Below are 25,047 nucleotides of genomic sequence, written 5' to 3'. Positions count from 1 at the left end.
CCTCGGGGCTCAAAATGGTGGCGCCAGCATCGCCTCAGGGCTCAAAATGGTGGCGCCAGCATCGCCTCAGGGCTCAAAATGGTGGCACCAGCATCGCCTCAGGGCTCAAAATGGTGGCACCAGCATCGCCTCAGGGCTCAAAATGGTGGCGCCAGAATCACCTCAGGGCTCAAAATGGTGGCGCCAGAATCGCCTCAGGGCACAGAATGGCCCCAGCATCACCTCAGGGCTCAAAATGGTGGCACCAGAATCACCTCAGGGCTCAAAATGGGGGCGCCAGAATCACCTCGGCTCAAAATGGTGGCACCAGAATCACCTCAGGGCTCAAAATGGTGGCGCCAGAATCACCTCAGGGCTCAAAATGGTGGCGCCAGAATCACCTCAGGGCACAGAATGGCCCCAGCATCACCTCGGGGCTCAAAATGGTGGCACCAGAATCACCTCAGGGCTCAAAATGGTGGCACCAGAATCACCTCAGGGCTCAAAATGGCGGCGCCAGAATCACCTCAGGGCTCAAAGTGGCGGCCCAAGGGGTGGTGGGATCACCTCAGAGCTCAAAATGGCGCTAAAATCACCTCAAAACACAAAATGGCGGCCCCAGGGGCGCCAGCATCGCCTCAGGGCTCAACATGGTGGCGCCAGCATCGCCTCAGGGCTCAAAATGGCACCAAAATCACTCAAGGGATCAAAGTGGTGACCCCAGGGGTGGAGGGATCACCTCAGGACTCAAAATGCCACTAAAATGACCTCAAAACACAAAATGGTGGCCCCAGGGACATCAGAATCACCTCAGGGCTCAACATGGGGCACCAAAATCACCTCAGGGCTCAAAATGGCGGCCCCAAGATCACCTCAGGGCACAAAATGGCGCCAAAATCACCTCAGGGCTCAAAATGGCGGCACCAGGAGCACAAAATCACCTCAAAACACAAAGTATCTACCCCAGGGGCACCAAAATCACCACAGAGAGATCAAAATGGTGGCACAAAGATCATCTTAGGGCTCAAAATGGTGGCCATGGAGCACAAAATCACCTCAAAATGCAAAATGGCAGCCCCAGGGGCATCTAAATCCCCTCTAGGGCCCAAAATGGCGCCAGAATCCCCTCAGGGCCCAAAATGGCGCCAGAATCCCCTCGGGGCCCAAAATGGCGCCAGAATCCCCTCAGGGCCCAAAATGGCGCCAGAATCCCCTCAGGGCTCAAAACGCCACCACAATCACTCGATCTTAAAGGTCTTTTCCAACCCAAATCATTTAATGATTCTAAATTAGCTGTTTTAAGACAAAACAGCTCTAATTATATAATATATTACCTCGCCTTTAAGCTATTTAATACCGTCGCAGCAGGAACGAGAGCGCCGGTTCTCTAGCAACGGCCTTTCCAGCCCTTAAACTCCATAAACCCACATATTTAGGGTGATTTTTGCCTTCCCACACCACCCATCTCCCTCTTTGCCCTTTGCAGGATTATTATAAGATAATTAAAACTCCGATGGATATGGGAACAATAAAGAAACGCTTGGAGAATAACTACTACTGGAACGCTCAAGAATGTATCCAGGATTTTAACACCATGTTTACAAACTGCTACATCTACAACAAGGTACGGAACGATCCCGAGGCACCAACGTTATCGAAGAAAGAGTTAAAAATTGGGTCTGCGCTTCCTATTTTGTGATGAAGGCGATTTGAGGCTGGTTGGAAACTGGGATCTGGTGGGGGGGCGAAGATTTCTGAGCTGATAGGGATGAGGTTTCTTATCTGTGATAGGAATTGGGGTAAGAAAACCGGAGTGTGGAACCTAGAGATTAAGAAAACCCAGATGTAACGATCAATGTGGATCAGATCTCCGATCTAATAGAGATTAGATGTCTAGTCTAGAACAACTACAGATGTCTAGTCTGGAACAACTACAGATGTCTAGTCTGGAACAACTACAGATGTCTAGTCTAGAACACATATAAATTTCTAATCTAGAGCCCGACCAGGTTGTCTAATCTAGAACACAGCCGGGGTTTCTAATCTAGGCCACAAACCGGTTTCCAATCTAGCCCATGTCTCCATTTCTAATCTAGAACACTGACCGGTTTTCTAATCTAGGCCACAAACCGGTTTCCAATCTAGCCCATGTCTCCATTTCTAATCTAGAACACTGACCGGTTTTCTAATCTAGGCCACGAACCGGTTTCCAATCCAGCCCGTGTCTCCATTTCTAATCTAGACCATGAACCGGTTTCCAATCCAGACCGTGTCTCCATTTCTAATCTAGACCACGAACCGGTTTCCAATCCAGCCCGTGTCTCCATTTCTAATCTAGACCATGAACCGGTTTCCAATCCAGCCCGTGTCTCCATTTCTAATCTAGGCCACGAACCGGTTTCCAATCCAGACCGTGTCTCCATTTCTAATCTAGACCACGAACCGGTTTCCAATCCAGACCATGTCTCCATTTCTAATGTAGGATACGAACCAGTTTTCTAATCTAGGCCACGAACCGGTTTCCAATCCAGCCCGTGTCTCCATTTCTAATCTAGAACACAAACTGGTTTTCTAATCTAGGCCATGAACCGGTTTCCAGTCCAGCCCGTGTCTCCATTTCTAATCTAGAACACTGACCGGTTTTCTAATCTAGACCACGAACCGGTTTCCAATCCAGCCCGTGTCTCCATTTCTAATCTAGACCATGAACCGGTTTCCAATCCAGCCCGTGTCTCCATTTCTAATCTAGACCACGAACCGGTTTCCAATCCAGCCCGTGTCTCCATTTCTAATCTAGGCCACGAACCGGTTTCCAATCCAGACCGTGTCTCCGTTTCTAATCTAGAACACAAACTGCTTTTCTAATCTAGGCCATGAACTGGTTTCCAATCCAGCCCGTGTCTCCATTTCTAATCTAGACCACGAACCGGTTTTCTAATCTAGACCACGAACTGGTTTCCAATCCAGACCATGTCTCCATTTCTAATCTAGAACACAAACTGGTTTTCTAATTTAGGCCACAAACCAGTTTCCAATCCAGAACATGTCTCCATTTCTAATCCAGAACACGTCTCGATTTCTAATCTAGTGCACGGACCTATTTCTAGTCGTGAACACAAAACTAGTTTTAATCTAGACCACATAGATATCTAATTTAGACCACGTACCGATGTCTAATCCAGAATATGCCTCAATTTCTAATCCAGAACACGGCTTGATCTCTAATCTAGAGCGCAAACCGGTTTCCAATCCGGAACACGGCTTGATTTCCAATCCGGAGCACGGCTTGATTTCCAATCCGGAACGCATGCCGGTTTCTAATCTATATTACAGATTAGATTAAGAAAGCCTGAACACAGCACCATCTTAATCTGTAGATTAATAAAACCTGAGCGTAACACGATCTCCAGCACAATCTATAACACGGATTAGACTTCTGATCTACCGCAGATTTGATTTCTAATCCAGACTATAGATTGATCAAACCCAAACGCGCTCTATAGGTTTAAAAAGCCCGAAGGCAGCATCTGTAGGAGCAAACCCCTTTCTTTATATGACGATATACGTTTCCATATATAAGTCTGGCTTATCTTGCCGCGTGTCCCTTTCCGCAGCCAGGGGATGACATAGTCTTAATGGCGGAAGCTCTAGAGAAGCTTTTCCTGCAGAAGATCTCGGAAATGACGCAGGAGGAGACGGAAATCGTTATCGCGCAGACCAAGGGGAGGGGGCGCGCGAGGAAGGAAACAGGTACGGCCCCCACGTCCGTCCCGCCGTTAAGCCGGGCTCAAGTCGGCGCCTGGTTTGAGCTGGACTCGACTGGGGGGTTTGACGGGGGTGTTGGTTAAAGCTGAGTGTCCTTCCAGGGATCGCGGGTGCTCTCAGCGCCTTGTTTGGTTGTGTTGAACGGCTAAGAGGAAAAGGAAGGGGAAGGGAGGGAAAAGGGAAAGGGGAGGAAAAGGAAGAGGAAAGGGGAAGGAGAAGGAAAGGGAAAGGAAGGGGAAGGAGAAGGAAGGGAAAGGGGAAGGAGAAGGAAGAGGAAGGAGAAGGAAAGGAAGGGAAGGAGAAGGGAAAGGAAGGGAAGGAGAAGGAAGGGGAAGGGAAGGAGAAGGAAGGGGAAGGGAAGGAGAAGGAAGGGAAGGGAAAGGGAAGGAGAAGGAAGGGAAGGAGAAGGAAGGGGAAGGGAAGGAGAAGGAAGGGGAAGGGAAGGAGAAGGAAGGGGAAGGGAAGGAGAAGGAAGGGGAAGGGAAGGAGAAGGAAGGGGAAGGAGGAGGAAGAGGAAGGGGAAGGAGAAGGAAGAGGAAGGAAAAAGAAAAGGAAGGGGAAGGGAAAGGGAAATGGAGGGGAAAGGAAGGGAAGGAGGGAAAAGGAAAGGAAGAAAAGGAGAAGGAAAAGGGGGAAAAGGGAAAGGGAAGGGGAAGGAAAGGAAAAGAGGGACTCACCCTCCTGGGCGAGGGCAGGGGCCTTAGGCCTGAGCTCGGGCTTTTACCGGGCAGCTCTTGTCACCGATTTTGGCTCCGTGTCTCCCAACGAGCCACAAAAATCACCCTCACGAAGCAAAAACGCGGCCGGTTCCTCGAGAGCAGGAACCGCGGGTTGTCCGTTAAACAACACGGAACATTCATCAAAACACTAATTGCTTTTCCCCTCCAATTAACGCTGTTTGAAGCGCGCAGCCATTTCCTCTGTGTTTTCTCCCCCCAGTGACATCCAAACCGGGCTCATCGGCCGTTCCCAACGCCACCCCGGCCTCCTCCCCGGCGCAGCCGCCGCCGCCACCGCAGCCTCTCCCGGCGCCACCGCCGCCGCACCCGTTCCCCCCCGTCACCCCCGACCTCATCGTCCCCACGCCCGTGATGACGATGGTGCCTCCGCAGCCGCCCGCGCCGGCCCCCCCGGCCCCCGCGCCGCCCGCCCCGGCCCCCCAGCCCCTCCAACCGCATCCGCCCGTCATCCCCACGCCCGCCCAGCCCGTCAAGGTGAGTCTTCCCTTCATTACCTTAACGACGTGAGCGCAATCACCCAAAACTGCATTTGGTTGGCCGCGATTTGCTCTGCAAATTCACGTTTGGCGAACGGTTGTTTGCGTTGAGTGGAAAAGGTGCCCGCGCTGGCTCTCTGAGCCGGCCTAAAGTTAAACGCGACTCATTGCGCCCGCCTAAAACCTTCCTTGAGCTTTGCGCGACTCAAGGGTTCGGTCCTGACTCGCGCCATCAACTTTTGATGGTGGAGCTGAGATAATCACAGAATCACAGGATGTTAGGGGTTGGAAGGGTCCTCAAAGCTCATCCAGTCCAACCCCCCCGGAGCGGGAACACCCAGCTGAGGGGACACAGGAACGTGGCCCTGTCCTGGAGCTGAGGGGCCAGAGCTGGACACACTATTCCAGATGTGACACAATATTCCAGATGGGACACACCATTCCAGATGGGACACACTATTCCAGATGTGGCCTCCCCAGGGCAGAGCAGAGGGGCAGGAGAACCTCTCTGACCCACTGACCACCCCCTTCTAATCCCCCCCAGGTCCCATTGGCTTCCTGGCCACAAGGGCCCAGTGCTGGCTCAGCCCACAGCACCCGCTATTCCCAGCTGGGCTCCCATCCAAGCACTGACCGGGCCCGACCCTGCTTAGCTTCCCAGATCAGATAAGATGGAGCGTTCCCAGGGTGCTATGGCTGTATATATTATACATATGTACATATATGTATTCCCCAAGTATATCCTGATAGTATCGGAACTAAACCCTTTTTTCAAGGGCAGAGCAGAGGGGCAGGAGAACCTCTCTGACTTACTGACCACCCCCTTCTAATGCCCCCCAGGTATCATTGGTCTCCCATCCAAGCACTGACCAAGCCCGACCCTGCTTAGCTTCCAAGATTGGACGAGATTGGGTGTTCTCAGGGTGCTATGGCTGTATATATTACATATATATATGTTCCCCAAGTATATCCTGATAGTATCTGAACTAAACCCTTTCTTCAAGGGCAGAGCAGAGGGGTAGGAGAACCTCTCTGACCCACTGACCACCCCCTTCTAATCCCCCCAGGTCCCATTGGCTTCCTGGCCACAAGGGCCCAGTGCTGGCTCATGGTCACCCTGCTGTCCCCAGGCCCCCAGCTCCCTTTCCCCTACGCTGCTCTCTAACAGCTCATTCCCAACTCACACTGAACCTGGGCTTGTTCTGCCCAGATCCAGACTCTACACTTGTTCTGTTTCATTGAATTTCTCCTCTCCAGCCTGCCCAGGTCTCTGATGGCAGCACAGCTTCCAGTGCCACCACTGCTCCAGCTTGGTGTCACCAGCAAACTGGGTGACACTCACTCTATTCCCTCCTCCAGATCATTGATGGATATATGGAATAATACAGACCCCTGGGGCACTGCGCTGGATCCAGACCCCAATTGGACTCTGCCCCATTGACCACGACTCCCTGGCTTCTTCCCTCCTGGTTTTTATGTAGAGCTCAACAAATCTCAGTATTAGTGTTGGATTCCAAGCAATGGCAAATCCGGCGAACACGACTCAGTGGTAAAATTGCCTTGGTCTTTTGTTTCGTAGACAAAAAAAGGGGTGAAGAGGAAAGCAGACACCACAACCCCCACCACCATCGACCCGATCCACGACTCCTCTTCGCTCCCCACCGAGCCCAAAGCCACCAAATGCGGCCCGCGGCGGGAGAGCAGCCGCCCGGTGAAGCCCCCCAAGAAGGACGTTCCGGACTCCCAACAACACGCGGCGGAGAAGAGCAGCAAGATCTCGGAGCAGTTGAAATACTGCGGCGGGATCATCAAGGAGATGTTCGCCAAGAAACACGCGGCCTACGCTTGGCCCTTCTACAAACCCGTGGACGTGGAGGCGTTGGGGCTGCACGATTATTGCGACATCATCAAACACCCCATGGATCTGAGCACCATCAAGGTAAGGCGGACATTGGGGACGGACAGACGGACAAAACTACACAATACATACAAACAACCCCGTTATTACTTAAACCCCAGAGAGCAGAAGTCACGGGAGTGCGGAGATTTGATTTAAAACACCATTTTTGGAGCTTTTCTACCCAAATCGTGCTGGTCTTAAGCACACATAAGTTCCCTCTACTTCCAAATGGCTTCGTTTTGATGAGCGGCCGCAAATTAATCACCGCTTCCCCTTGAAATGTTAATTAATCATCGCGCTCGTTGCGTTTGAAAATGGCGGCGTTGTCCCCGTTTCCCCTCAAAATGATCGTTTGTGGTTCCAAATCTTAACCTTAAATCCTTACGTCGAAATCCACGGCTTTTTAGTTATCAATTATTAATTCGTTATTTTGAAGCCTTTAATTTTTTAATTACCAAACGTTAAATCGTGATTTAGAAGCTGTGAGTTTTTTAGTTACCGAACCTCAATTCGTTATTTTGAAGTCGTTAATATTTTAGTGACCAAACGTAAATTTGCGATTGAGAAGTCGTTAATATTTTAGTTATTGAACCTTAATTGATGATTTTGAAGTCGTTAACGTTTCGGCTCCGACTCCTTCGCCCAGGTTGGGTTTGGTTTTAATCACGCCCTTGATGCTGTGGAGAAAACGACGTGTTCTGCGTTACTCGTTTGGGTCAAAACCAACCAATTTTGGTCAAAAAAAGACTCATTTTGGTCAAACAACTCATTTTGATCAAACGTGCCGTTGTTCTTTTGACCCAAATGAGTTGTTTTGTTGCCCAAAATCAGTCGCTTTTGACCAAAATGAATCATGGAGCGCACGTCGACCTCTTCTGAACCGCATCAAGGACGCCCCTAGGCCGCTCTAATTCTTATAAACCATCGGCAATCCTTCATTTGACCCAAATTAGTCGTTTCCTTGACCAAAATTAGTTGTTCCTTTGACCCAAACTAGTGGGTTTTTTGACCAAAATCTGTCATTCCACTTTGAACCTTGAGGTGATTCTGGCGCCATTTGGGGCCCTGAGGTGATTCTGGCGCCATTTTGCTCCTTGGGGTGATTTTGGGGGCATTTTGATCCCTGAGGTGATTCTGGCACCATTTTGCTCCTTGGAGTGATTCTGGTGCCATTTTGATCCTTGGGGTGATTTTGGGGCCATTTTGATCCCTGAGGTGACTCTGGCGCCATTTTGCTCCTTGGGGTGATTTTGGGGGCATTTTGATCCCTGAGGTGACTCTGGCGCCATTTTGCTCCTTGGGGTGATTTTGGCGCCATTTTGATCCCTGAGGTGATTTTGGTGCCATTTTGCTCCTTGGAGTGATTCTGGCGCCATTTTGATCCCTGGGGTGATTTTGGGGCCATTTTGATCCCTGAGGTGACTCTGGCGCCATTTTGCTCCTTGGGGTGATTTTGGCGCCACTTTGATCCCTGAGGTGATTCTGGTGCCGCTTTGATCCTTGAGGTGATTCTGGCGCGTTTTTGCTCCTTGGGGTGATTCTGGCACCATTTTGAGCCCTGAGGTGATTCTGGCGCCATTTTGCTCCTTGGGGTGATTTTGGCGCCATTTTGCTCCTTGGGTTGATTCTGACGCCATTTTGCTCCCTGAGGTGATTCTGGTGCCGCTTTGATCCTTGGGGTGATTCTGGCTCCATTTTGATAGTTGGGGTGATTCTGGCGCCATTTTGAGCCCTGGGGTGATTTTGGGGCCACTTTGATCCTTGAGGTGATTCTGGTGCCATTTTGATCCTTGAGGTGATTCTGGCACCACTTTGATCCTTGAGGTGATTCTGGCACCACTTTGATCCCTGAGGTGATTTTGGCGCCATGTTGACCCCTTGAAGTGATTTTGGCGCCATTTTGGGCCCTGAGGTGATTCTGGCGCCATTTTGAGGCAGCTTGGGGGTCCCTCCTTGGTTCTCCTCCCCTCTTCTCTACCCTGGTGAGGCCACATCTGGAATAGGGTGTCACATCTGGAATAGGGTGTCACATCTGGAATAGCGTGCCCAGTTCTGCCCCTCAATTCAAGGCCAGGGACACATTCGTGTGTCCCTGCTCCACAATGGCTGATTCTCGTGGTCAATCCAACCCCTGCCATGCTGTGATTTGCACCTTTTCTCCCCCGTTCAGTCCAAACTGGAGAACCGGGAGTACCGAGACGCTCAGGAATTCGCCGCCGACGTGCGACTCATGTTCTCCAACTGCTACAAGTACAACCCGGCCGACCACGAGGTGGTGGCCATGGCGCGGAAACTGCAGGTAAGGCCACGATCCCACCTAATTATCCATCAAATAACACCAAAAATGGCCAACGTGGTGGATAATGGTGCGAAAAATGATCCTTTTTGCCGTGGAAGTGATGCAAGATGGGCCTCGCTCCACCCAATTCGCCTCGTTATATTCTTCGTTTCATCCTTTTTTGCGTCCTTTGAAGGAGTAGGGAGGAAAAGCACGGCTCCAAAATGACACCTTTTCTCCCAAAAAACACCTTGAGAGAAAAAACACGACAATAATTCTCACTTGGGCTTTTCGAATGGCTTATTTTGTTGTTTGTACAATGAATTCTGCTTTCCGCTCATTCCTGGATGAATCCAGCGAGACCTGGGCAGGCTGGAGAGGAGAAATTCAGTGAAATAGAACAAGTGTGGAGTCTGGATCTGGGCAGAACAAGCCCAGGTTCAGTGTGAGTTGGGAATGAGCTGTTAGAGAGCAGCGTAGGGGAAAGGGAGCTGGGGGCCTGGGGACAGCAGGGTGACCATGAGCCAGCACTGGGCCCTTGTGGCCAGGAAGCCAAGGGGACCTGGGGGGGATTAGAAGGGGGTGGTCAGTGGGTCAGAGAGGTTCTCCTGCCCCTCTGCTCTGCCCTTGGAAAAAGGGTTTAGTTCAGATACTATCAGGATATACTTGGGGAACAGATATATATACATATATATCATATATACAGCCATAGCACCCTGAGAACGCCCCATCTGGTCTGATGTGGGAAGCTAAGCAGGGTCGGGCCCGGTCAGTGCTTGGATGGGAGACCAATGGTACCTGGGGGGGATTAGAAGGGGGTGGTCAGTGGGTCAGAGAGGTTCTCCTGCCCCTCTGCTCTGCCCTTTAGTTCAGATATTATCAGGATATACTTGGGGAACATATATGTGTACATATATATAATATATACAGCTGTACCACCCTGAGAACGCCCCATCTGGTCTGATCTGGGAAGCTAAGCAGGGTCGGGCCCGGTCAGTGCTTGGATGGGAGACCAGCTGGGAATAGCGGGTGCTGTGGGCTGAGCCAGCACTGGGCCCTTGTGGCCAGGAAGCCAATGGGACCTGGGGGGGATTAGAAGGGGGTGGTCAGTGGGTCAGAGAGGTTCTCCTGCCCCTCTGCTCTGCCCTGGGGAGGCCACATCTGGAATAGTGTGTCACATCTGGAATAGTGTGTGCAGTTGTGGCCCCTCAGCTCCAGGACAGGGACACGTTCCTGTGTCCCCTCAGCTGGGTGTTCCCGCTCCGGGGGGAATTGGACTGGATGAGCTTTGAGGTCCCTTCAACCCCTGACATTTTGGGATTCTGTGAATTAATTCATAAAAAAAGCCCCAAAACTTAACGCACGCTCCACAAAATCATCTCAATTCCCTCTTTTCTTATTAAAGAAATCAGTTATTTGTGTTTAATAACTTTGCTGGGACGTGTGTGATACAAACAGGACGGCCCCCGAGTCCCCCTGCTCCCAGTAGCATCGTTTGCTGGTGATAATCACTTTCTGATTCACGGAAAACAATAATTAGGTTCTAAATAATCACTAATTACAGTGATTCAGTGATAATTACAGCGTGCGCCTCCGTGTCCGAAATTGATGCTATTCCTGGGAAATCTCGTCTGTTCCTCCCCTGTTTTCCGCTCGTTTTCACTGAAATTTGAGCCCAAGCGCGTCGATGAATTTAATGGCGTTTCTAATTAATTTAATGGTGTTTTTAATGAATTAAACAGCATTTTTGAAGCAAATTTACGCAGCAAAACATCTCCAACACCTGGAAAAGGAAAAAAAAACCCGAATTAAGGTGGGAGGAGAATGAAGGAGACGGAAAATATACAAAATAAATGATACCGTGGGCTGAAGGTCCAAACTCAGGCCAGGACGAGGAATTCAGCGCTAAAATGCACTAAGACGTTTCCTTGAGATGAAGTCAGTGGCGCTGAGAGATAGAACCAGGTCTAAATGCAGCCAGGCTGTCAGTAGAACCAGGTCTAAAGGCAGCCGGGCTGTCAGTAGAACCGGGTCTAAAGGCAGCCGGGCTGTCAGTAGAACCGGGTCTAAAGGCAGCCGGGCTGTCAGTAGAACCGGGTCTAAAGGCAGCCCGGCTGTCAGTAGAACCGGGTCTAAAGGCAGCCGGGCTGTCGGTAGAACCGGGTCTAAAGGCAGCCGGGCTGTCAGTAGAACCGGGTCTAAAGGCAGCCGGGCTGTCAGTAGAACCGGGTCTAAAGGCAGCCGGGCTGTCAGTAGAACCAGGCTGTCAATAAACCCAGGTCTAAACGCAGCCAGGCTGTCAATAAAACCAGGTCTAAACCAGACTAAACACGACCAGGCCGTAAAAAAAGCCAGGTCTAAACATAACCAGGTTAAAACACAACCAGGCTGTAAATAAAACCAGGTCTAAACACAACCAGGCTGTAAATAAAACTAGGTCTAAACACAACCAGGCTATAAATAAAACCAGGTCTAAACCAGGCCATAAATCCAGATCTAAACACGACCAGGCTGTAAATAAAGCCAGGCCTAAACACAACCGGACTCCAAACACAACCAGATCTAAATAGGACCAGGCTGTAAATAAAGCCAGGTCTAAACACAACCAGACTCCAAACACAGCCAGGTCTAAACACAACCAGGTTTTAATACAACAAGGTCCAAATACAACCAGGCTCTAAATAAAACCAGCTCTAAATAGAACCATCTCTAAACACAACCAGGCTTTAAACACAGCCAGGTCTAAATAGGACCAGGCTCTAAACACAACCAGACTCCAAACACAACCAGGTCTAAACATTTCCAGGCTGTAAATAAAACCAGGTCTAAACACAACCAGGTGTAAGTACAACCAGGTCTGAACACAATCATGCTCTAAATAAAACCAGCTTTAAACACAACCAGGCTCTAAACACAGCCAGGTCTAAACACAACGAGGCCGTAAATGAAGCCAGATCTAAACACAACCAGGTTAAAACCCAACCAGGCTGTAAATAAAACCAGGTCTAAACACAACCAGGTTTTAATACAACAAGGTCCAAATACAACCAGGCTCTAAATAAAACCAGCTCTAAATAGAACCATCTCTAAACACAACCAGGCTTTAAACATAGCCAGGTCTAAATAGGACCAGGCTCTAAACCAGACTCCAAACACAACCAGGTCTAAACATTTCCAGGCTGTAAATAAAACCAGGTCTAAACACAACCAGGTGTAAGTACAACCAGGTCTGAACACAACCCTGCTCTAAATAAAACCAGCTTTAAACACAACCAGGCTCTAAACACAACCAGGTCTAAACACAACGAGGCCGTAAATAAAGCCAGATCTAAACACAACCAGGTTAAAACACAACGAGGCCGTAAATAAAACCAGATCTAAACATAACCAGGTTAAAACACAACCAGGCTGTAAATAAAACCAGGTCTAAACACAACCAGGTTAAAACACAACCAGGCTGTAAATAAAACCAGATCTAAACACAACCAGGTTAAAACCCAGCCAGGCTGTAAATAAAACCAGATCTAAACACAACCAGGTCTAAGTACAACCAAGTCTGAACACAACCAGGCTCTAAATAAAACCAGCTTTAAACACAACCAGGCTCTAAATAAAACCAGGTCTAAATAAAACCAGGTCTAAATACAACCAGCTCTAAGCACAGCCAGCTCTAAACACAACCAGGCTTTAAACACAACCAGGTCTAGATAGGACCAGGCTCTAAACACAACCAGGTCTAAATAAAACCATCTTGGAGACGCTCAAAACTCCAAGCGAGTTGGAGATTTTGTAGGGTGTGGGACCCCCGGTGTCACCAACCACCGTGTCACTGACCCCGGTGTCACCAACCACCGTGTCACTGACCCCGGTGTCACCAACCCCAGTGTCACCAACCCCGGCGCCGTTTCTCCTCCGTTTTCCAGGACGTATTCGAGATGCGTTTCGCCAAGATGCCGGACGAGCCCGAGGAGCCGGCGGTTCCGGCCTCGTCCCCGGCCACGCTGCCCCCGCCCACCAAGGCCACCGTCCCATCCTCCAGCGACAGCAGCAGCGACAGCAGCAGCGACAGCGACAGCTCGTCCGACGACTCGGAGGAGGAACGCGCCCAGCGCCTGGCCGAGCTGCAGGAGCAGGTACGCGCGGCTCCGGCGCTCAGCTTGGCTCCGGTTGTGCCGCGGTGAGCGGGAAGTGCCGTGAGATGCTTGGGGAACGCGGAGGAGTCGGTGGGGTTTGTGTTCCAGGGGGACACGTGAGGGGGTTCGTGAGGGTGGGGATTGGCTGCCTGTGATCGGGTGGTGAATCCGGAGCGGGAAGGAGAATCTGGAGCGGGCAGGAGAATCCGGAGCAAGCAGGAGAATCCAGAGTGGGCAGGACAAGGAAGGAGAATCCCAAGCAGGCAGATTAATCCGGAGTGGGCAGGAGAATCCAAAGTGGGAAGGAGAATCCAGAGCAGGCAGGACAAGGCAGGAGAATCCGAAGCAGGCAGATTAATCTGGAGCAGGTAGGAGAATTGGGAGCAGGCAGGAGAATCCCAAGCAGGCAGATTAATCCAGAGCAGGAAGGAGAATCATGAGCACGCAGGAGAATCTGGAGTGGGCAGAAGAATCCAGACTGGGAAGGACAAGGCAGGAGGATCCCAAGCAGGCAGATAAATCCAGAGTGAGTAAGAGAATCTGGAGTGGGAAGGAGAATCGTGAGCACGCAGGAGAATCCGGAGCAGGCAGAAGGATCCAGAGTGGGCAGGACAAGGCAGGAGGATCCCAAGCAGGCAGATTAATCTGGAGCAGACAGGAGAATCCGGAGTGGAAAGGAGAATCTGGAGTGGGCAGGAGATTCCAGAGCAGGCAGATCAGTCCGGAGTGGAAAGGAGAATCTGGAGCGGGCAGGAGATTCCAGAGTTGGCAGGACAAGGCAGGAGAATCCCAAGCAGGCAGATGAATCATGAGCACGCAGGAGAATCCGGAGCAGGCAGAAGAATCCAGGGTGGGCAGGACAAGACAGGAGGATCCCAAACAGGCAGATTAATCCAGAGCGGGCAAGAGAGTCCGGAGTGGGAAGGAGAATCATGAGCACGCAGGAGAATCCAGAGAGGGCAGAAGAATCCAGAATGGGCAGGACAAGGCAAGAGAATCTGGAGTGGGCAGGAGAATCCCAAGCAGGCAGATTAATCCGGATCAGGCAGGAGAATCTGGAGCGGGCAGAAGAATCCAGAGTGGGCAGGACAAGGCAGGAGAATCCCAAGCAGGTAGATAAATCCAGAGCAGGCAGATTAATCTGGAGTGGGAAGGAGAATCTGGAGCAGGTAGGAGAAGGCAAGAGAATCTGGAGCAGGTAGGAGAATCCAGAGTGGGCAGGAGAATCCGGAGCAGGCAGGAGAATCCCAAACAGGCCGGACTCTCCTCAACTGCCTTTCCTGCATCCTTCCCGTTAGCACCACTAATTAAAGCATCATTAGCGCTGACGAAGGGAGCAGCCGCTTCTCCCTTAGAATCGCTCCGGAGAGGTTTGTCCCCTGCTGCAGCGGGCGGTGCTTTAATCCACATAAACCAACGCGCCGAAAAGCCGGATAAATTAGTATTAATTAATATAAAGAACGAGCATTAGGTGATTGAGAAAAAAAAGGTAATTAATACAAGGAAAAGGGTGTTAATTGGGGTGTGTTTGGCAGCTGAAGGCCGTGCACGAGCAGCTGGCGGCTCTGTCCCAGCCCCAGCAGAACAAACCAAAGAAAAAGGAGAAAGACAAGAAGGAGAAAAAGAAGGAGAAGCACAAAAAAAAGGAGGAGCTGGAGGAGGCCAAGAAGAGCAAAGCCAAGGAGCCGCCCACCAAAAAGCCCAAGAAGAGCAACAGCACCAGCAGCACCTCCAGGTGAGCCCGAGTGCCCCCGGTACCGGCGGGGACGCCCATCGGCCATTGCCGGGGTTTAAATTGAGCTTTGGGTGTCTTAAGAGCGGCTTAAGCTGAGCTTTGAGTGTCTAAGAGCGGCTTAAGCTGAGCTTTGAGTGTCTAAGAGCGGCTTAAGCTGAGCTTTGAGTGTCTAAGAGCGGCTTAAGCTGAGTTTTGAGTGTCGAACAGCAGCTTGAGCTCAGCTTTGGGTGTGTAACAGCAGCTTAAGCTGAGCTTTGAGTGTCAAACAGCAGCTTGAGCTCAGCTTTGGTTGTGTAACAGCAGCTTAAGCTGAGCTTTGAGTGTCTAAGAGCAGCTTAAACTGAACTTTGGGTGTCTAAGAGCAGTTTAAATTGAGCTTTGGGTGTCTAAGAGCGGCTTAAGCTGAGCTTTGAGTGTCTAAGAACAGCTTAAGCTGAACTTTGGGTGTCTAAGAGCAGCTTAAGCTGAACTTTGGGTGTCTAAGAGCAGCTTAAATTGAGCTTTGGGTGTCTAAGAGCGGCTTAAATTGAGCTTTGAGTGTCTAAGAGCAGTTTAAGCTGAGCGTTGAGTGTCTAACAGCAGCTTAAACTGAACTTTGGGTGTCCAAGAGCGGCTTAAATTGAACTTTGGGTGTCTTAAGAGCGGCTTAAACTGAGCTTTGAGTGTCTTAAGAGCGGCTTAAACTGAGCTTTGAGTGTCGAACAGCAGTTTAAACTCAGCTTTGGATGTTGAACAGCAGCTTAAACTCAGCTTGTGGTGTCTAGCATCAGGTTGAGCTTAGCTTTGGGTGTCTAACAGCAGCCTAACCTGAGCCTTGAGTATCTAACAGCAGCTTAAACTCAGGTTTTGGTGTCTAACAGCAGCTTAAATTCAACTTTGGGTGTCTAGCAGCAGATTGAGCTCAGCCTTATGTGTTCAACAGCAGGTTGAACTCAGTTTTGAGTGTGTGACAGCGTGTCGTGTTCAGCTTTGAGTATCTTAACAGCAGCCTAAACTCAGTTTTGAGTGTCTAGCATCAGGTCAAGCTCAAATTCAGGTGTGTAACAGCGTGTTGAGCTCAGATTTATTGCCTGACATGAGACTGAGCTCAGCTTACTGCATCCCAGCCTCACGGTTGAGCTTTCAGTGCCAAAGCTGCTCCTTTGCAGGATAAAAACTAAAAATACTTAATCCCCAGTGTTTTTGTGGTTAAACCTCAGAGGTTAGACCTGAGTGACCAACACCAGTTTGAGCTCAGCTTACTGCTGAGCTCACTGTTGAGCATTAAGCTTGAGCTTTCAGTTCCAAAGCTGCTTTTTTCCAGGATGAAAATTAAAATTAGTAAATCCTGTGTGTTTTAGCAGTTAAACCTCAGAGGTTAGACCTGAGTGGCCAACATCAGCTTGAGCTCAGCTTACTGCATCCCAGCTGCATGGCTGAGCATTAATTAAGCTCAAGCTTTCATTGCCAAAGCTGCACCTTTCCAGAATGAAAATGAAGAGTATTAAATCCTGAGTGTTTTAGCAGTTAAACCTCAGAGGTTAAACCCAAGTGGCCAACATCAGCTTGAGCTCAGCTTACTGCTGAGCTCATGGTTGAGCATTAAGCTCAAGCTTTCAGTGCCAAAGCTGCACCTTTCCAGGCCAAAAACTCAGAAATATTAAGTCCCGAGTGATTTAATGGTAAAACCTCAGAGGTTAGACCTGAGTGGCCAACATCAGCTTGAGCTCAGCTTACTGCATCCCAGCTTCACAGCTGAGCATTAATTAAGCTCAAGCTTTCAGTGCCTAAGCTGCACCTTTCCAGGATGATTCTGAGTGTTTTTAGTCATTAAACCTCAGAGGTTAGACCTGAGTGGCCAGCATGAGTTTGAGCTCAGCTTACTGCATCCCAGACCCTGAGCTCATGCCTGAGCATGATTTAAGCTCAAGCTTTCAGTGCCTAAGCTGCACCTTTCCAGGATGATTCTGAGTGTTTTTAGTCATTAAGCCTCAGAAGTTAGACCCACATGGCTGATATCAGCTTGAGCTCAGCTTACTGCATCCCAACCCCTCAGCTGAGCTTTCAGTGCCAAAGCTGCTCTGTTCAATCAAAAATACCAAATCCCGAGTGGTTAAATCTGAGCTTAGACCCGAGCGACCGCTTGGGCACGTTAGGCCGGGTTTATTTTAACGCTGCTCCTTGTTTGAAGTAGCAAGAAGGAGGCGGCGGTGCCCAAGAGCAACAAAGCGGCGCCGGCCTATGAGTCGGAGGAGGAGGAGAAGTGCAAACCCATGTCGTACGAGGAGAAGCGGCAGCTGAGCCTGGACATCAATAAACTCCCCGGTGAAAAGTTAGGCCGGGTTGTGCACATCATCCAGTCCCGGGAACCCTCGCTTAAGAACTCCAACCCCGACGAGATCGAGATCGACTTCGAGACCCTTAAACCCTCCACCCTGCGCGAGCTCGAGCGCTACGTCACCTCCTGCCTGCGCAAGAAGAGGAAAGCCCCGGGTAGGTCAGGCTTAAACGCGGGTTTAGTCTTTCAATATGTTGTACATCTATTATAAAAATATTTAAAATGCATATTTATCTAATTAATATCAATAAGCAATTTGCTATTTTTCTGCTGCCTCCTCAGACCAACACGTTGGTGCAGCTTAAAACAAAAAAGGGAGATTTTAGGCCCGGATTAAAGGCCTGACTGGGCCTAAGGAGGAGATATGCCAGTTTTTAGGCCGGCCTAAAGTGGCTGGGTAAAGCCAGACCTGCTGGGATTAAGCACATGGGTGGGCTCAAGGAGGAGAAGACCCCACTGGTCTTAGGCCAAACTAAAACCGCCGTCTAAAGCCAGACTTTTCTACTCCAGAGGGGTTTAGGACAGGCTTAAATCCCATGGGATTGTGACCCAAGGGACAGACGCCCCCATTAAAAAACCATCACCCCAAAGCCTCAGACACCCCCGCTAAGTCTGGCCTAGCATAGGACAGCAATAGAAATAAGCAGAGACATGGGTTTAAAGCTCGGCTTAGCTCATATCAGGGGGATTAATTACCCCTTAACGATGTCGTTATGGTCTCGTTGCAGCGGAGAAGGTGGACGTGATCGCCGGCTCCTCCAAGATGAAGGGATTCTCCTCCTCGGAGTCCGAGAGCACCAGTGAGTCCAGCTCATCCGACAGCGAAGATTCAGAAACAGGTTAGACGCGGCTTATTTAATGACTTAAGTCCTAGACCTGCCTTCTGTATAAATAAATACGTTTTCATTCCTGTCTCGGTCTTTTAATTCTTACTCGAGAACGGAAAAGCCAAACCCGACGGTTTTGCCGCGCGTTTGGGCTTGACGTGGACAACCTTGGCGGTTCTTAAGCCGGACACGGTGATTTTTCATAAGCTTTGCCTTGCTGAACTTAGGCCTGAGCACGGGAGCCTAAACCCAGCGAGCTCATCGGTTGCTTGATGACCTAGATTGGTGGTTTTAGGAAAACACCGTATTTTCCTCAAAGGAGAGACTTAAACTGAGGAAAAAAAGGGGGGTCTATGGCAAAAACTCGCTGCTTCTCCCTCCTTGGGCTCAAATTAGGCTGAGCTTATGTTCTTGTTAATCATTAAGCTTTTCCTTGCAACCATTCCCTCTGTGGTTTTGGGGGCGCAGAGTTTGTGCTGCCGCTTAAAACTGGTTTTTCCTCCCAGCTGCTTGCTAAGCTCACACTGCTGAGGTTAAGCCGAACTTATCCAACTTAGGCGAACGTTGAGGTTGGGGGGTTTTGATGGGGAAGAGCAAAACCTGCCATATTTATGCTCTTCAATGAGTTTTAGCCAATTTAGGTTGATTTCAACCAAAATAAACCACAGTGATGGGGTTTAGCCGGCCCAGCTTATCGTGTTGCCTTGAACTTGGCCCACCTCAAATACAGAGTTTTAATCTCGGCTTTAAACCCAACCGATCCAATCTACCCGCTAAACCCGTCCCTTACAAATCCCCAAATTGCATTTTGTTTCAGTTTCGTTGGTTTTTCCCCCAAAAGTCCGGGGCGGGGGTTTCAGGGAATCAAAAGTGGGAATTATGGGATGCGCCAGCGCTAACTAAAACCCCAAAAAGCACCCCAAAATTGCCCAAAATGCTCTTTTTTTGCCCGTTTCTCTCCAAAAGGTGGCTGGGGGATGTAGAGGAGCGCAAGTTAGCGTTGAGTTTGGGGCTTAATGAAGACAATTAATCTCTTTAATCAATTAATTCCCAAGGACAATGGGTTTTTGCTCCCCTCAACCATTTTTTCCCCCCTTTCTGATAAAAATCTTTATAAATTCTCATTAAAAACCCCAAATTTACCCCAAATCCCGATATCTCTATCCCCCTGTCTGCACCGTTAGCGTTCAGTCGCTTTTAAGCTGGACTTTAAGACTTCTTAAAAACCTTTTAAGATGCTTTCAGGTAGTTTTAAAGACCTTTAAGGTGCCTTAAGACAATTTAAAGACCTTTTAAGATACTTTAAGACCTGTTACTCAGGTTTAATTTGCAGGCACCTGGGTTTAACTTAAAGGTTTAACCCCGGGTTTAAATCACAGGTACCCAGGTTTAAATCACAGGCACCCGTGTTTAAATCACAGGTACCCAGGTTTAAATCACAGGCACCCGGGTTTAATTCCCAGATACCGAGGTTTAAATCACAGGCACCCGGGTTTAATTCCCAGATACCGAGGTTTAAATCACAGGCACCCGGGTTTAATTCCCAGATACCCAGGTTTAAATCATAGGCACCCGGGTTTAATTCGGAGATACCCAGGTTTAAATCACAGGCACCCGGGTTTAATTCAAATATACCCAGGTTTAATTCTCAGATACCCAGGTTTAAGTCACAGACACCCGGGTTTAATTCCCAGATACCCAAGTTTAATTCCCAGATACTCAGGTTTAATTGCCAGATACCCAGGTTTAAATCACAGGCAGCCGGGTTTAATTCGGATATACCCAGGTTTAATTTCCATATACCCGGGTTTAAATCACAGGCACCCAGGTTTAATTCAGATGTACCCAGATTTAAATCACAGGTACCCAGGTTTAATTCCCAGATAGCCAGGTTTAAATCACAGGCACCCGAGTTTAATTCAGATATACCCAGGTTTAAATCACAGGCACCAGGGTTTAGTTCCCAGATACCCAACAACCATCTTCAACGGTGAAGAGCTTCATCCTTCGGTTGGGTTGGCCAACCGAAGTCACTGGTGCCACTGGGTGATCCCTGGGACCATCTTGACTTTGCCGTGGTCTCCGTTGGCTTCATCTTCTTGGTGAAGATGTCTCCAACCAACGTGAAACGCTGCTGGGGTCGGAGATGGGACGGGGCTTCTCGGTGTCATTGAGGAGACGCCGGTAGAGACGTTGAACCGCTCAACGCCAAATGTGACCCACCGACCATCTTCAGCAGTGAAGAGCTTCATCCTTCGGTTGGGTTGGCCAGGCTCGTTGCATCTCCAAAGTCACCGGTGCCACCGGGTGATCCCTGGGACCATCACGGCTTTGCCATCATCTCCATTGGCTTTGTCTTCTTGGTGAAGACGTCTCCAACCAACATGAAACGCTGTCGAGGTTGGACATGGGACGGGACTTCTCGGTGTCGTTGAGACGCTGGTAGAGACGTCGAACCACTCAACGCCAAATGTGACCCAACAACCATCTTGAACGGTGAAGAGCTTCATCCTTCGGTTGGGTTGGCCAACCGACGTCACCGGTGCCACCAGGTGATCCCTGGGACCATCACGGCTTTGCCATCATCTCCATTGGTTTCGTCTTCTTGGCGAAGACGTCTCCAACCAACGTGAAACGCTGTTGGGGTCAGAGATGGGATGGGACTTCTTGACATTGTTGAGGAGACGCCGGTAGAGACGTTGAACCACTCAAGGCCAAATGCAACCCAATAACCATCTTCAGCGGTGAAGAGCTTCATCCTTCGGTTGGTTTGGCCAAGCTCGTTGCATCTCCAAAGTCATCGGTGCCACCGGGTGATCCCTGGGACCATCGTGGGCCCGCTTATGGTCTCCATTGGCTTCATCTTGGCGAAGACATCTTCAGCCGGTGTGAAGCGCCGCTGGGGTCGGAGGTGGGACGGGGCTTCTTCTCGGCGCTCTTGTTGCGTGGGGAGATGCCAAACCGCACCACGCCAACCGTAACCCAACAAACGTCTTTGACGATGAAGAACTTTGTCCTTTGGCTTGGTGGGTGGGAGGAGACGACAGGTCCAGATGCACGGACACCCATTGGGACCCATCGGGAGCCAGAAACACCTATCCAGACCTATGGGCACCCATCCTGACCCACAGACACCCATCGGGACCCATTGACATCCATCCTGGCCCATGGACACCCATCTGGATCCATGAACGCCCATCAGGACGCGTGGACACCCATCTGGACCCATGGACACCCATCCAGATACACAGACACCCATCCAGACCCGTGGACACCCATCTGGATCCATGAACACCCATCTGGACCCACGGACACCCGTCTGGCCTCACGGACACCCGTCGGGACCCATGAACACCCATCCGGATGCATGGGCACCCATCGGGACCCACGGACGCCCATCCAGACACATGGATGCCCATCTGGATCCATGAGCACCCATCCATACCCAGAGACACCCATCCTGACCCCCAGACACCCATCCAGAACTTGGACACCTGTCCCCACCCACAGACCCCCATCTGGACCCACAGACACCCATTGGGACCCATGGACACCCATCTGGACTTGGAAACCCATCCGGATCCATGGGCACCCATCGGGACTCAAGGGCACCCATCCGGACCCATTGGGACCCCCAGACACCCATCAGGACCCACGCACACCCCCCACATCCGTGCCCCACGTTCCGTGGTTCCCACCTCCACAGGCTCAACTCCCCTTTCCCCCTCAAATCCTTCGCCGTATTCAAACCCAAACGTTTGCCGGCGGTTGAACCGGAGCCTGATTCTTCCCTCCCTTCTCTTTTTGGGATGATTTTTCCCAAAAACCCCTGATTTTTTCACCGTTTCAGCCTCAAAGTGTGAAAAACGGCCCCTCCTGCTGAGTTTCTCATCTCCTCCAGCAAGAATTTGTTGGTTTTCGGGTGTTTCTCCACCCAAAATGCGCCGGTGTGGGCGTGGGGTGCGACGGGGCCGGGTGGCAGCGCCGCGGTTCTAACGCTTGCTCTGTTCCCCTCTTGTTTTTCGGCAGAAATGGCACCGAAATTGAAGAAAAAAGGGCATTCGGGGCGAGAGCAGAAAAAGGTGAGTGACGCGGTTAGCGGGCGGGAGGGGGGTTGTGACCGGGACGGTGTTTTGGTGACCGGAAAAAGGGGTTTTGGTGACACATTTTGTGACCGAAAAGGCTTTTTGTTGACCTAAAAAGGTGTTTTGGTGACCAGGGGGGTGTTCAGGGACACGTTTTGGTGACCAGGGGGGTGTTCGGTGACACATTTTGGTGACCGGGGGGTGTTCAGTGACACATTTTGGTGACCGTGGGGGTGTTTCAGTGACACATTTTGGTGACTGAGAAGGTGTTTTGTGACTGAGAGGGTGTTTTGGTGACCAGAAAGAGGGGGTTTGGTGACTAAAAAGGTGTTTTGGTGACCAGGGGGGTGTTCAGTGACACATTTTGGTGACCAGGGGGTGTTGAGTGACACATTTTGGTGACTGGGAAGGTGTTTTGGTGATGAGAAAAAGTGGTTCTGGTGGCTCATTTTAGTGAACAGGAGGGGTTTTGGTGACCAAAATGGTATTTTGGTGACCGGGGGGTGTTCATTGACACATTTTGGTGACCAGGGGGGTGTTCAGTGACACTTTTTGGTGACTGGGAGGTGTTCAGTGACACATTTGGGTGACCAGGGGGGTGTTCATTGACACATTTTGGTGACCAGGGGGGTGTTCAGTGACACTTTTTGGTGACTGGGAGGTGTTCAGTGACACATTTGGGTGACCACGGGGGTGTTCATTGACACATTTTGGTAACCGGGGGGTGTTCAGTGACACATTTTGGTGACCGTGGGGTGTTCGGTGACACATTTTGGTGACCAGGGGGGTGTTCAGTGACACATTTTGGTGACCCCGGGGTGTTCATTGACACATTTTGGTGACCAGGGGGGTGTTCGGTGACACATTTTGGTGACCCTGGGGGTGTTCAGTGACACATTTTGGTGACCGGGGGTTGTTCAGTGACACATTTTGGTGACCGGGGGGTGTTCAGTGACACTTTTCGGTGACCGGGGGGTGTTCAGTGACACTTTTCGGTGACCAGGGGGGTGTTCGGTGGCACATTTTGGTGACCGGGGGGTGTTTCAGTACCCAAAAAGGTGTCTCCAACAACTCACGGCTGTTTCCTCCCTCCCTCCCTCAGCATCACCACCACCACCACCAACCCGCGCAACAACCGCCGCCACCACAACCCCCGGCGCCGCCACAACCGCCTCCGCCGCAACCGCTGCCGCAAGCGCTGCCCCCGCAACAACCGCCGCCACCACCGCCCGTCCCCCAACAACAACCCCCTCAACCCATGAAATCGTCCCCTCCGCCCTTCGTCCCCGCTCAAGTCCCCGGGGTCCTGGAGCACCCGCTGCCGGGGAACATGTTCGACACCATGACGCATTTCAGCCAGCCCATCCTGCACCTCGCGCAGCCCGACATGGCGCCGCACCTGCCGCAGCCGCCCGAGCACAGCACTCCGCCGCACCTCGGCCAGCACGCCGTGGTGTCCCCGCCAGGTGGGCGACGGGGGTCTGCGTGGGGTGGAATCCGGGAAAAAGGGGGGAAAGGACCCTCGAGGTTGAGTCCAAACTTAAGCCAACCATGGCCATTTGGAGCCCTGAGGTGATTCTGGCGCCATTTTGAGCCCTGAGGGGATTCTGGCGCCATTTTGATCCCTGAGGCGATTCTGGCGCCATTTTGAGCCCTGAGGTGATTTTGAGGCCATTTTGAGCCCTGAGGGGATTCTGGCGCCATTTTGATCCCTGAGGCGATTCTGGCGCCATTTTGAGCCCTGAGGTGATTTTGAGGCCATTTTGAGCCCTGAGGTGATTCTGGCGCCATTTGGAGCCCTGAGGGGATTCTGGCGCCATTTTGATCCCTGAGGTGATATGGAGGCCATTTTGAGCCCTGAGGGGATTCTGGCGCCATTTTGATCCCTGAGGCAATTCTGGCGCCATTTTGAGCCCTGAGGTGATTTTGAGGCCATTTTGAGCCCTGAGGTGATTCTGGCGCCATTTGGAGCCCTGAGGGGATTCTGGCGCCATTTTGATCCCTGAGGTGATATGGAGGCCATTTTGAGCCCTGAGGGGATTCTGGCGCCATTTTGATCCCTGAGGCGATTCTGGCACCATTTTGATCCCTGAGGTGATTTTGAGGCCATTTTGAGCCCTGAGGTGATTCTGGCGCCATTTTGATCCCTGAGGCGATTCTGGCGCCATTTTGAGCCCTGAGGTGATTTTGAGGCCATTTTGAGCCCTGAGGTGATTCTGGCGCCATTTGGAGCCCTGAGGGGATTCTGGCGCCATTTTGATCCCTGAGGTGATATGGAGGCCATTTTGAGCCCTGAGGGGATTCTGGCGCCATTTGGAGCCCTGAGGCGATTCTGGCGCCATTTTGATCCCCGAGGTGATATGGAGGCCATTTTGAGCCCTGAGGTGATTCTGGCGCCATTTTGAGCCCTGAGGCGATTCTGGCGCCATTTTGAGCCCTGAGGTGATCTTGGGGCCATTTTGACCATGAGGTGATTCTGGCGCCATTTTGAGCCCTGAGGTGATTCTGGCGCCATTTCGAGCCCTGAGGTGACTCTGGCGCCATTTGGAGCCCGGAGGTGATTCTGGTGCCATTTGGAGCCCGGAGGTGATTCTGGTGCCATTTTAAGCCTTGAGGTGATTCCAGTGTCCCTGGGACCAACAGTTTGTGTATTCGTGTGATCTTGGTGCCCTTGGTGCCATTTTGGGCCCTGAGGTGATTCTGGCGCCATTTTGATCCCTGAGGTGACTTTGACGCCATTTTGATCCCTGAGGTGACTTTGGCGCCATTTTGAGCCCTGAGGTGACTTTGGCGCCATTTTGAGCCCTGAGGC

At 50.8% G+C, this 25,047-nt stretch overlaps 1 protein-coding gene and 2 pseudogenes across 4 annotated transcripts in view; 2 read left to right on the top strand and 1 right to left on the bottom strand.

Annotated features, from left to right (window-relative positions):
• Positions 1 to 25,047, top strand: part of BRD4 (bromodomain containing 4) — a 65,826-nt gene that overhangs the window by 21,154 nt on the left and 19,625 nt on the right. For 3 of the 4 annotated variants that reach the window (XM_071800719.1, XM_071800718.1, XM_071800720.1), the window contains exons 5-15: positions 1,466 to 1,603; positions 3,594 to 3,729; positions 4,684 to 4,958; positions 6,540 to 6,899; positions 9,031 to 9,159; positions 13,062 to 13,271; positions 14,807 to 15,006; positions 17,177 to 17,478; positions 18,052 to 18,162; positions 22,180 to 22,232; positions 23,338 to 23,701. In XM_071800719.1, the coding sequence (XP_071656820.1) occupies positions 1,466 to 1,603; positions 3,594 to 3,729; positions 4,684 to 4,958; positions 6,540 to 6,899; positions 9,031 to 9,159; positions 13,062 to 13,271; positions 14,807 to 15,006; positions 17,177 to 17,478; positions 18,052 to 18,162; positions 22,180 to 22,232; positions 23,338 to 23,701 (2,278 nt within the window). The remainder of the gene's footprint in view (positions 1 to 1,465; positions 1,604 to 3,593; positions 3,730 to 4,683; positions 4,959 to 6,539; positions 6,900 to 9,030; positions 9,160 to 13,061; positions 13,272 to 14,806; positions 15,007 to 17,176; positions 17,479 to 18,051; positions 18,163 to 22,179; positions 22,233 to 23,337; positions 23,702 to 25,047) is intronic. The other variant, XM_071800721.1, reaches the window with a different exon arrangement.
• Positions 5,546 to 5,664, bottom strand: LOC136114030 (5S ribosomal RNA; annotated as a pseudogene).
• On the top strand, positions 10,061 to 10,179 carry LOC139826009 (5S ribosomal RNA; annotated as a pseudogene).

This window comes from Patagioenas fasciata, chromosome 32, assembly GCF_037038585.1.
Source record: "Patagioenas fasciata isolate bPatFas1 chromosome 32, bPatFas1.hap1, whole genome shotgun sequence".
Lineage (NCBI taxonomy): Eukaryota > Metazoa > Chordata > Aves > Columbiformes > Columbidae > Patagioenas > Patagioenas fasciata.
The sequence above is the reverse complement of the archived record's forward strand: the minus strand, read 5'-3'. Positions and strand labels throughout refer to the sequence as shown.